The 12,833-nt window shown below is 35.2% G+C and overlaps 1 protein-coding gene across 5 annotated transcripts in view; it reads right to left on the bottom strand.

Moving 5' to 3' along the window:
* Window positions 1-12,833, bottom strand: part of LOC150098167 (CREB-regulated transcription coactivator 1-like) — a 526,148-nt gene that overhangs the window by 364,850 nt on the left and 148,465 nt on the right. For all 5 annotated transcript variants that reach the window (XM_090405999.1, XM_090406001.1, XM_090406000.1 and 2 more), the window contains one exon: window positions 8,839-8,903. In XM_090405999.1, the coding sequence (XP_090262125.1) occupies window positions 8,839-8,903 (65 nt within the window). The remainder of the gene's footprint in view (window positions 1-8,838; window positions 8,904-12,833) is intronic.

Raw genomic sequence — 12,833 nt, 5'->3', positions numbered from 1 at the left:
CTTTGTCCAAGTGTATCCCTGTACCAGGTATACCTATGGACTTCTCGGTACTGGAAGAAGGTATTCATTATGGACAAACTGTTAGTACAGCAGAAGTCCAATAATTTCAACCTATTTGCATTAAGGACAGGGTCTTCGTTCTTCCCAACCACACCCCTCCACGTCTGGTCATCTGTTCCAACATGTGCATTGAGGTCTCCCATTAGCAGGACTGATTCCATGTCTGCCACCCTGTCAAAAGCAGCATCCACTTCCTCTAGGAAGGCAGAGTATTCTGAGTCCAGATTAGGTGCATAGGCTTGCACCACAACCAAGTTGTGGTTTTTCATCTGGAGCCTTAACACACACACCCGTCCCCCCAATGGGATCCAATCAGCAACACAGTCTGACATCCGGGGGCTTGCAGACATTGTCAGGCTCACACCAGAGTAGTAAAGCTTCCACCCCTCATCCAGGTCAACAGTTCCAGAGCCTCTCCTCCTGGTCAAAGAAAGCCCGACTAAATCTAGTTGGTAGCACTTGGCTTCCTCAACCAGTTCCTTCTCTGTCACAGAGAAGATGTTCCAGTTGCCTAAAGCCATAGTCTGGTGCCGTTGTCGTTGCCATTTCCATTCTTTTGCAGAACTATTTCTTTGCACTCCCCCTAAACACCTCCCCAAATAGGTAGTGGGCCTATTAATGGGGTTTTCTCTAGCAGAGTACTGAGGAGTGGTGTCTAAGGGAGCTGTAACATATTTTTCGAACAGGTCCCTCTGCCTAAAACCCAAACACGTCCCTTGGTAACCCGCACGATGAACGATGTGGTATGACCATTGTTTGATGACCTGACCATGTTACATTGTTTGGTAATGCCCTGTTAGCACTACCCTGTTTGCATAAGACGAAATAACACAGCAAAATAGGAAAGATTCACCCCTAGCCCTTGAATACTCTAATAGCACTTGGGGGAAGGAGCAAGAAGAGAAGAAAGAAACAAACAAGGAAGGAAGAGGAGGGACAAGGCTACAGATAATATAACGGATGTATATTACATGAAGTAAGGCATGGTCCAGCATCAGGTACCTTTCTCTTGTTCTGTTTTAGTGACCATACACCTGAGATTCTGCTCACACATTCTTTACTGCCAACTAAGTTCCTATTATCTTTATATATATAGATAGATATAGATAGATATTTATTTATTTATTTGCAGGATAGCATCAGCAATTCAGTAATGTAATTTTTTTTTAAATATACTGTTTAAAGTATGAGAGAAGTTCGAAAATTTTTCTCGTTTCTTATTAAGAAAGTTATAAAATTCCTTATGTATCCTTAAAGGATATATTAGGATATTGTGATAGCACTTACAATGACAAGTTTACATTACTAACTTCTTACCACAATCTTCCTCCAAATTAGTCTGTTATCTGTCAGGACTCCAACATTCCCATACCTTACATTTTGGTCTTCCCAGCACTTCGAACTGTATAAATCCACCTAATCTTGGTTTTCCTCTGGGTTTATCACCTGATATTGAACACCTGTTTTGTTAACCTTTCCTCTCTCTCTCGTTCTGTTTAAGTGACCATACATCTGAGATTCTTCTCAGACATTCCTTAATGCCAACTAAGTTCCTATTATCTTCCCTTCCTATTATCTCCATTTTTAATACGACTGCCACTAATGCCAGCTATTCACTCCCCTAAGTTTTCTCAGAACTCTCATATCTGTGGTCTCCAATCTTTGACTAAATGTTTTATTTTTAACCCAACTTTTCGACCCATAAGTTAAAATCAGCTTGAACACTGTCTTGCATATAGTTGCTTTGGTGCTTTGACTAATCTGCTTCTTATTCCATATAAATTAATTGTCCCTACCATATCAGTATGTAACAAAAACATGAAATAGATATAAGTTATGCACAGTTATTTTATATTGCTACATACAATTAGCCATAACAACATCTGAAGAAACAGTGGAGTAGGAAGGCTTCAGCACTCGGAGAAGTTGCTAATGGTCCCAGCATCAGAATGGTGTCAGTGGCAGGATATTTTACAAGTATCATAATTGTCACATTATACAAGGCTTGTTATAATGTGACATTATAACAAGCCTTATAACAAGACATTATATACAAGGCATTATACACTTGGCTATAAATCTGTCAACAGTGCTAAAATCCTAGCTATGCTGTTGTGGAAGTTAGTAAGAAGGTGGTGCAATAATGTGTAATCAGGTTTTGGTCTTAAATAGCTGATATCCCTACCTCAACCTATCTTACCATGAAATGCTGTACTTATATAGTATAGATTAGAATGCCATAAGAGCAGTAAGAATTATATTCCTAATTATAATTGAGAACTCTAGCTCTAGAACTAAATATGGCACTTTCAAATAATTTCCAGTATTCAAATAAGCAAGGTAATAATCTCACAGTGGGCAATGAAATTCACCTACTACAATTCATTCGCAAACATCTTTACCAACAAACCAGGCTGCAAAATGATCAAAATTCACCCAAGACACCATTCTGATGCTGGGAAGATGTCATGATTCGAGAATGATGTCATTATCATCAAATACCTGACATATATCCTCAAGAGGTGTACAGGATATGATAGCACTACATGAAAAACTTACATCACCACTAACTTCCTATTTACAGTTTTCATCCAAAAATCAATCTGTTACATGTCATGACTCCAACATTATCAGATCTTATATTTCTGTCTTCTAAGGTGCTTTTTTACTGTATCAATCCACCTATATCTTGGTCTTCCTCTGTGTCTTTTTCCTGACAACCTGGCAAAGAAGGTTGTCAGGAAATCTTTTTTTGCTAATCTTTCCTCTCCCATTCTGTTTAAGTGACTATACCACCTGAGATTAGTTCTGCTAACACATTCCTGGATACTAACAATGTCAAGTTATTTCCTAATATCCTCGTTTTTAATATGATATGGCCATTGATGCCATCTGTTCACCCCTAATCTTTCTCAGGACTCTCATATCTGCAATCTCTAGTCTTTGGTCAAGTGTTTTATTTCTAACCCAGCTCTCAGATTCATAAGTTAAAACTGGCTTGAACACTGTCTTGTATACAGCTAATTTAGTGTTTTGTTAATTTCTCTCTTATTCCATATAAATTTATTCAGTTGACTGCCTACCATACCAGCTTTGTTGATTCTGTTGTCTATTTCCATATTCAATTCACCATCTTCACTAAAAATTGTGCCTAAGAAGCTGAAATGTTTTACTTGTTCAATAGGTTCCCCACATTCACAATGCAGTTGATATATTCTATGTTTCTGTCGATTTTCATTGTCTTTGTCTTGTCGTTGCTGATTTTCATATCAAATTTATTACAATAGTTATTCAATTTAGTCAGCGACTCTTGCAAACTTGTACTGGATTTATTTAGAGGTATAACATCATATGCATAAAGTAAACAGCTGAGATTAACATCTCCAATTTTGATATCAGGTTTAATACCACTTTCCTTCACAATGTGATCCATATAGATAATGAATAACAGAGAGGAAAATGTACATCCATGTCTAACACCAGATTTAACATTAAACCATCTTCCTATACTTCCTTCGATTCTAATTGCTGACCTTACAACTTAAATAAAGACTAAATATTGCTTGATATAATGCCCCATTGATACCATATATCTGTAACGTTTTGAATAGCCTTTCTCTTGGCACCTTGTCATATGAATTTTGCAAGTCTACAAAACTTAAATACAGATCATGATGTGATTGCATAAATTCATGCATATGTATGGAGTACCCCACACACACACACACAAAGATAGCCACGATAGAGTAAAATCCCTCCAATGCAAGATTCTGAACTCAGAGTTTAAAAATAGTATTGTGTTTATAGTACTGAAGTTATTAGTGTGTGAGAGTGATCTTGCTTCTATTCAATATTCCATGTTAGTAGTTATATTATTAATGTATGAAATTTTACCTGTCTGTGTGAGTGAGCATAATGTATTCTGCTGCCTTATAAAATCCTAAACAATACTTAGTTTAAGTTAAGGGGATAAAAATCCCTTATTGTTTTTCAGCCAGTAAGCGGAACGAAGATCGGAAACTACGATCTGAACGTTTCATGCCGACGAACTGTCAGCAGATCCAAGCGTAAGTGACCACTTGGTAGTGCCACACCAAGGCAACTCGTTGCAAAGGTGGAGCAAGCTCCCTCACTATTCTTGATATTTTCTCATAATGTAAAAATACACAGCTCCTAGGAGATGTAGTACTGCTTTACATTATGAAGAGAGGTCACTACCCAGACCGGTTTCAACCTTTTTTGAGGTCTCATCAGTGAGTAGCTAGACCTAGAATATCAGAGTTTAAGTGAAGAGAACTTACATACTTTCGCTATACGATGTAAAGCAGTACTATGTAAAGCAGTACTACATCTCCTAGGAGCTGTGTGTTTTTACATTATGAGAAAATATCAAGAATAGTGAGGGATCTTGCTCCACCTTTGCAACGAGTTGCCTTGGTGTGGCACTACCAAGTGGTCACTTACGCTTGGATCCGCTGACAGTTTGTCGGCATGAAACGTTCAGATCGTAGTTTTCGATCTTAGTTTCGCTTACTGGCTGAAAAACAATAAGGGATTTTTATCCCCTTAACTTATCAGCCTCGCCAGAAAAATAGTCGTTTGGCTTTTCATCAATACTTAGTTTATTTATTTTACTGCAAAAAAAATTATATATATATATATATATATATATATATATATTCTTTGTAATAGATTTTCAATGTTTTTCAATCTCAATTGTGAACTGTATACGTTTGTGTTGTTTGTTTAGGTGGCTAAGGAATGTGTCTAATGTCTGGCGGCCATGGGACCAGATTGAGAAAACATTATCAACTTATCTAAGCTAGACTTTGGGTTTTAGAGGGGAGGAACCTAAAGCAAGTTGCTCAAAATGTTCCATGTAAAAGTTAGCAATGGGGATGATAATGGTGAGCCCATGGCTGTGCCTTCTTTTTTTGTAGGTAGAAGGCGTTTTGCCATACAAAATAACCAGAACGTAATATATGCACAAAGAGCGCCATGATATCTGGAGGGAATTTGTTCTGTAGGAGAAGGATTGTGTCATTGATTAGGACATTCGTAAAGAGGGCAAAGACGTCAAAACTGACTAATAAATCATCTTTTTCTAATGTAATGTCTTTGATGATGTTTATGAAGTGTTGTGTGTTTTTTGATATAGGAGGAGGAGGAATGACCTACCAACTCCTTGAGTGTTGTTGCTAATTTTTTGGCTAAGTGATACAGCGAGCTATCAATTCCTTCAACTGTAGGTCTTAGTGGTGTGTTTTCTTTGTGAATTTTCAGTAGCCCGTAAATTCTTGGGGAGTGCGCATAGTGCGGATATAGTTTTTTAACCGTATCTTTGGGCCATGTGGTAATTGACTTAAGTAGTTTCTCTGTTTTGTTTTTTATTCTATTGGTTGGGTTGTAGTTAACTAATTGGTATGTGTTATTATCAGAGACCAGCAGATTCGTTTTTTCTACATAAGTGGTATGGTTTAAAATAACGGTGGCTTTCCTTTATCGGCTCTTATTACTAAGTTCGGATTTGTTTTAAGTGATTTTATCGTGGTGGGTGGAGTGAGGCTGTTTCCAGAGGCAATTAAAGAGCAATTACATAGAACTAAAAATGAGACAGATTTTGAAATACATAAAATGGTTAAGAAGAAATCCAAAAAGGCCATCAGTGAAGCAAAGTTCAACAAGCTTGATGGATTATATAATAGACTAGAAACCCAGGAGGGAGAAAAGGATATATATATATATATATATATATATATATATATAGGCTGGCAAAAGCAAGAGAAAGATAAATAAGGGACATCCAACATGTTAAATGCATCAAAGATGAAAACTAGAAAACCCTAACAGGGGAGATGATGTAAAAAGTAGATGGGGAAAACTATTTTAATGAACACTTGATTAATAATTAATAATTAATGATTAATAAAAAAAAAATTAATGAATGAGGAGTTTCCAAGAGAACAAGTGGGACATGAAATAACTAATATGGGAGTAATTAACAAAGTGTCAGCACTTGAAGTAGAGGCAGCCTTAAAGAAAATGAAACCTCAAGGCTTTACGGCCAGATGGAGCCTGGCAAAAGTTTGGAAGATAATGGGAAACACAGGAATTGATTGGCTGGTTGAACTTTTTAATAGAATATTAAAAGAAGGAAAGATGCCAGATTCTTGAAGACAAAGTTACTTGATACAAATTTATAAAAATAAAGAAATATTCAAGATTGTACAAACTACAGAGGTATCAAGCTCATGAGGCATACGATCAGTGGTGGCTTGTCCATAAGGGTTGCAGGGCTGCAATGAATATTAAAAGATTGACTTTACTAGCGAGTAGTACTGGCTAGTATACTAAACGCTGGAGCTGCATTCAGTGCAGCCCTTATGGATGAGCTGCCACCACATATGATGAAGATTTGGGAGAAAGTTATAGAGAAAAGAATTAGGATGGAAACTTCAATATTAGAATATCAGTTTGGCTTTATGCCTGAAAGGTCAACAACTGAACCAATTTTTTGCATACAACAACTAATGTTGAAGTATAGAGAAAGAAGAAAAGACTCGCACATGATATTCATAGATCTTGAGAAAGCATACAATACAGTCCCTAGAGAAGTGCTCTGGAAAGAACTTCAACGAAAATCAGTTCCATTTAACTATATCTGCACCATTCAAGATATGTACAATGAGGTGGTAACGTCTATAAGAAGTTCCTATGGTGAAAATGAATATTTCCTAGTGAGAATTAGGCTACACCAGGAATCACCATTTAGCCCATATTTGTTTCCATTGATATTAGACGATCTTACTGAATTGATGCAGCGAGAAGCACCATGGTGTATGATGTTTGCAAACAATGTCATGTTTTGATTGAGCATGCAAGAGAGAGAGAGAGGGTTAATTCATTGGAAGAGTGAAGGAAGGCCTTGGAATGTAACGGATTAAGACTGAGTAGGACAAAAACAGAATATATGGGGTGCTGTTTTAGTGGAGAAAGAAATGATGAAGAGAATACCTCAGTAATGATCGAAAATTACATTTTGGAGGAGAAAGAAAAGTTTGGGTATTTAGGTTCAGTGGTACAGAAAGACTGATGAAGATGTGACTGGTAGAATTAGCACTAGATGGTTAAAGTCGAGACAAGCCATGTTGGGCTGTAAAGAAAATACATGAGCAAAGAATGAATGTGGCAGAGATCAGAATGTTAAGGTGGATGTGTGGAGTAATGAGAAAGGATAAAATTAGAAATAAATTTATCAGAGGTAGTTTGGGAGTGGTAGTAGTCGAAAAAAATGGGAGGAAAAACAGGTTAAGATGGTTTGGACATGTTGAACAGGGCTCAGCAGCTGAAAGTTTAAATAGGACTATGGATCTGAATGTGGATGGGAAGAGATAGATAGAGAAAGACATGGAGAGAAGTGGTGAGAAGAGTGTGGAGCAACTGAAGAAATGGCACAAGACAGGAAAGAACGGAAAAAGAGGCCTCACAAGGGCTGACCCCAAATAGATGGGATAAGGCACAAGAAGATATATATATATATATATATATCCCAAAATTGTTTTCTGTTGAAATTGTTAACAATAACCAGTCTACCAAAAATTATCATAAGTTTTCCTAGTTAAATCACAAAATGTAAAGTATATGAAAATTCATCTCAAGTTATTCAAAGTATATGGTATTGATATCAGCAACTTAGAAGATGGGTTAGCAAAATGAAAATATACAAATATACTTTAAATCAGACTAGATCATCAAACACCACAAATGATGAAGATAAGAGAATGACATATCATTCTGTATTGTAAGTTTTTGAAAAGAACTATTAAAAAAAAAAATATTTAATATCTGAAATCACCAGTCATAAACCTTATGTCACCATAATGCTAAACCATATACACTCACTAGACTACTAAAATTTGTAGCTTTGGTTAATTACATACTGAGAAATTCAATATATAAATACTGAACTATGATAGAAAGCTGAATTCTGTCTGGCTTATTTTTATCATCAAAACCAAAATGTGCTTAATAAAATCACTAAATAAAACACAAAAAGCAGGTAATTTTAAAAACAAAATTCAAGAAATATGAATAGCAAATAAAACTACAAAATGGAGCCTCTAAGTATAATACTCACAAAAGAGCAAGAAAAATGAAGACACTGAACAGGTGCTTTATCAATTATAAACATCATTATTTTCCCATATGTAATAAGTAACATACTATAGGTTGGCAAAAATGAACCTCACACGTAAGGACCCAACAGATAAAATTTTAACAGATAAAGTAATAACTAAATCAGCATCTTTGAACATGTTTTGTAGTTAAGTGAGGCCACCATTCTGAGCAAAATGTAACTCTGTCATGACAGTAGTGAATGAAAATTATAAGCCAATCACAGATTGGGAAGAAAACAATCTGATTCTGCTTTATAGCTATAAAGCTGGATATATTTACATGTGTTAAGTATACTTCACCACTTCCTCACATTTTTATGGATTTAAGAAACTTGAGAATAACTACTTATACAACTGTTAAAAATTTCTAAATATAAATCCTTATTCTAGTTTTCCTACTGTAACCAATAGTGCAATATTATTTAATCAATCTAGCTAAACAAAAAACCAAAGTACATAATTCTGATCCTTTTTTTTTACCTTTGTCAGGTAAAAAAAAAGGATCAAAAAAAAAGATCTTTTTTTTTACCTGGCAAAGGGAACAATAAGTTAATAGACAAATGTTAAATATATATAATTTAAATACATAATATATTCTTACCTTCTCCAACTTGTATCCAGAGGTGGGGATAAAAATGATGAAGAACCATAAGGAGATACATCCACCTATTGAAATTAAGGTACTTCAGGGATTCTATATTCGTTTATATTTCTAATTAACTAAACCTGCAATATAATTTTCTGTCAACCAGAAGAACCAAAATTAAAATTTAAAAAAAAAATCGAATTTGGATGCTTCGGAAATTTTTTTTTTTTATTATTATTATTTTTTTTTTATTGGTGAAATGTTTACCAAGAGTGTGCCAATGTTCTATGCATGCAAGCTGAAGGAATATTATACAAATTTATCAGAATCCCATTAGTAATTTTACTTTTTCGATGTATGTAGGAAATGTGATATTCTGAATTACTTAAATATGAGTTAAGTATAGTTTCTGGGAAATTCCCATGCTACTCCTCTTAAATACTATTAATATAATTAACGGCTATTTTAGCCAGTTTTTGTTTAGGAGTGTCCCTTATATTTAATACATTGGCTAACATAACTCAAAAAGGGGTATATATATATTTTAGGGCATTACGGGCGAGTATAGAAAGCAATTATGGCAGAATAAAAAAGAAAGATCTTTTTTTTTATACTTATGTTGTATACTTATGTTAGCCAATGTATTAAATATAAGGGACACTCCTAAACAAAAACTGGCTAAAATAGCCGTTACTTAAATATGAGTTTAATTATGAGTAGATGGCATCATAACTGACATGGCAGTTGAAGATTGTGTGAATGTTCAGAGAGTGTGTGGAAACAACATCAAGAAAAAAAGTTTCGAATGATGATAAAGCGGGCAAAAATGATGTTGAAAAACAGAATGCAATTAACAGTAGAGTGGCAAGCAGGATTGATGGTGAGCAAGTGTGTGTGCGATTGCGTGAGAGTGAATGATAGTGAAAAAAGGACACAAAATTTGAAAGCCGAGTTGGTAAAAATGAGGCAAGAGATTAGGCAAATGCAAAGTGAAATGAAGAAATAAAAGGCAAATTTTGCAATATCATTCTTATTTGATAAAGAATTTGTTATCATTATGAATGAATCTACAGCCACATCCAGTTGTGTGCATGAGTTTTAGTATCATTCATAACATATTGATACAGTTTTTAATAATTTTGCACATAAAAATGGTAGAATCTAAACAAAAATTAAAATGTCAAAAATCTTAGTAGAGATCCTAATTAACAAATTTTAATAGATTCCATCTCAACAAAGTGGTTTATTACATTATAAACCTCACTACTCAACTATAATAGAATATTAACAACATACAAGAACTCAAACAACCATGAAAATACCTACAGAAAAATTAGGCATAAACATAGCATCTGTGAGAAAGTCTGTGTATAGTCTGTAACAGACTAAGGGTCTATTATGATTAAGTTCTATTAATCTTTAACATTTTGCCTAATACTGTTGCTGAAATGGTCCCATTTAAAATAAAACTGAAAAAACATGAAAAATCTTAGTTGAACTCTAAAAGATCAAATCTATCAATTTAAACAAATATTTATTGTTTCAGCTGAAATTAATCGGTCCATTAATGTTCTTATATAATGTTCTTTTACCACTTTAACACAAGTGGCAAAAGTAAAAAGTACCTAGCCATTTCTCAAAATGTACTTAAAAAAAGGAAGAATCAAAAAATAAATAAATAAAAATAAAAAAGGCAACCAAAAAAAAAAAAGGAAGAGTTGTGAAGTTGGAAAAATTACCTGGCTTGAATTAGTAATCTGACTTCGAAATGAAAGAATAAAAATAAAAGAAAGAAATGAGAGGGCAAAAGGTGCAATTTTCATTATTAAAAGATAAGCTCTTTTTCAAAGTATTTAGCAATAATAAACTCATTAATTTTCCATTATTATATTTACGAGTGTTTGTTTGATTAAATGTAAAGGTAATGAATGTGCTTAATTTTGTGGTTTCTAAAGCATTTATTTTCATTTTATTATATGATGTATTGTTTTTTCTCATGGCACCAATGTGCAAAACAATTGGTGCCATGAGAAATTTCCACTGCATGATTGCAGCATTGGTTAGCTCCACTTGGCCAAAAATATGCATTAGTGAGACTTAGTTGATCAAGGATGATATGGTCATAAGAATAGAATGCAAGCGATATGGAGCTTGCATATCGCTCGCATATCAAGATGGGAGGAGGGGTTTTACTAATGACAGCAAATGAATAGAAGCTAAACAGAGTACATCAGGAGGAAAGGGATTCAGTGGGCAGTTCATTTGAGACTGTGTGAGATAGAGACCAACAGGATGAAAATGCAACTGATTGTTGCTATAATGCATGGGGGGGGGGGGGTGTTATAAGGGAGAATGTAATTTCATGCATCAGCAAATTAGCACAATAAGTGCAGGTCAAGTAATTATAATGGGAGATTTCAACTATGGGGAGATTTAAAAAAAAAAGCAATGATCACAGAGGGAAGGAAATGGAATTTATACAACTGCTGAGAGATAAATACATGACGCAACATGCAATGGAGGGAACACAAGGTTCGAGAGTGCCAGACCTGATCATAGTATCAGAAAATGTAATAGTAACCAATCTAGATATGCTGCCTCCACTTGAGGAAAGCGATCTTGTAGTCCTGATCTGGAGGGGGAGATTGCAGAACAGGCAGAATTATCTATTAAGAAAGGATACATGTGGAATTACAAAGCAGGTGATTATGACAATTATGAAATGGTGGTGCATGGAAGGTGATCAAAGCATGTTTGAAGAAAGCAGTATCAGAACGTATAGCCAGAGTCAGAAGGATAAATCAAGTAGGAGTTAGATAAATAAATAGCATCATTAAGTAGGAATTGCAGTCAAAGAAAGAGTTGTGGAGGGAATATTTTAAAAAACCAGCATGTCTGTGAGCAGTACAAAGCACAGCCAAGAAGGGTTACCTGTATGGTAAGGAAAGCCAAAGTTAATTATGAGAGGAACCTAGCTGATCGGGTTAAAAGAAATCCTAAAGAGTTCTTTTGCTATGTGGCAAATAAAAGGAGGAATGACTATGAAGGATGACTTTAAAAAGTATTGATAGTGAGGAGGTAACAGAACCAAACCAAATAGTTGAAAGAGAGCATTTTTGCAGAGGTGTAAAATCTAGATGGTAATGTTATGCCATTGTCAGATGTGACATTGGCTGATGGGAGAAAAGAGGTTTAAAATATTGCAGAACCTCAATGCAAACATAGCCATGGGATTATATGCATATCTTAAGTTACTCCTCTGACTGAGCTGTGTAACTTAAGCCTCCATACGGGAAGGTACCAATGGAGTGGAAGGAAGACAAAATAGTCACACCTATTAAAGGAGGCTCCAAGACAGAAGCAGCAAATTATAGGCCAATCAGCATCTCAGGAGTGGTGCTTAAGGTATTGGTGAAAGGATTCAGGACTGGGTAGAGAGGAATATGGTACTCTATAAGGGACAAAATGGTTTAATGGAGGATAGATCCTGCCTTAGTAATTTGCTTACTTTTTCATAATCAAGTGACAAAGTTGGATAAGAGAAATGGCTACTGAGTGGCATTGCTAGACTTTGCAGTCATTTGACAGGATTTCCCATAAAACTCTGTTGCATAAATTGGATAAAATGGAAATAGATATGAATCTGGTGATTTAAATTAGTGGGTGGCTGATATTACAGGTGACCAGTGGTGTACCACAGCAGAGCCCAATACTTGGTCCTGTGTTGTTTATTTTGTACATCAATGATATATGAAATATTAACTTGTTTGCTGATGATGTAAACTGGACAAGTGATGATAAATAAAGATGATGTAGAGATCCAGCAGAAGACTTCAATCAACTAGCAGTACAGACAAAGATAAATGGCTGCCAGTTTAATGTGGCCAAGTGTAAGGTGATGCACTTTGGGAAGAAGAGATCACAAGATGTGTACTATATACTGATGAAACTGAACTGCAAGAAACTGATGAGGTCAGGGACTTGGGGGATGGGGGTGATTGTGGACAGTG

The sequence above is a fragment of the Typopeltis vanoorti genome, chromosome 16 (assembly GCF_054136105.1).
Source record: "Typopeltis vanoorti isolate ZY-2024b chromosome 16, IOZ_Tvanoo_1.0, whole genome shotgun sequence".
NCBI classification, from domain to species: domain Eukaryota; kingdom Metazoa; phylum Arthropoda; class Arachnida; order Uropygi; family Thelyphonidae; genus Typopeltis; species Typopeltis vanoorti.
The sequence above is the reverse complement of the archived record's forward strand: the minus strand, read 5'-3'. Positions and strand labels throughout refer to the sequence as shown.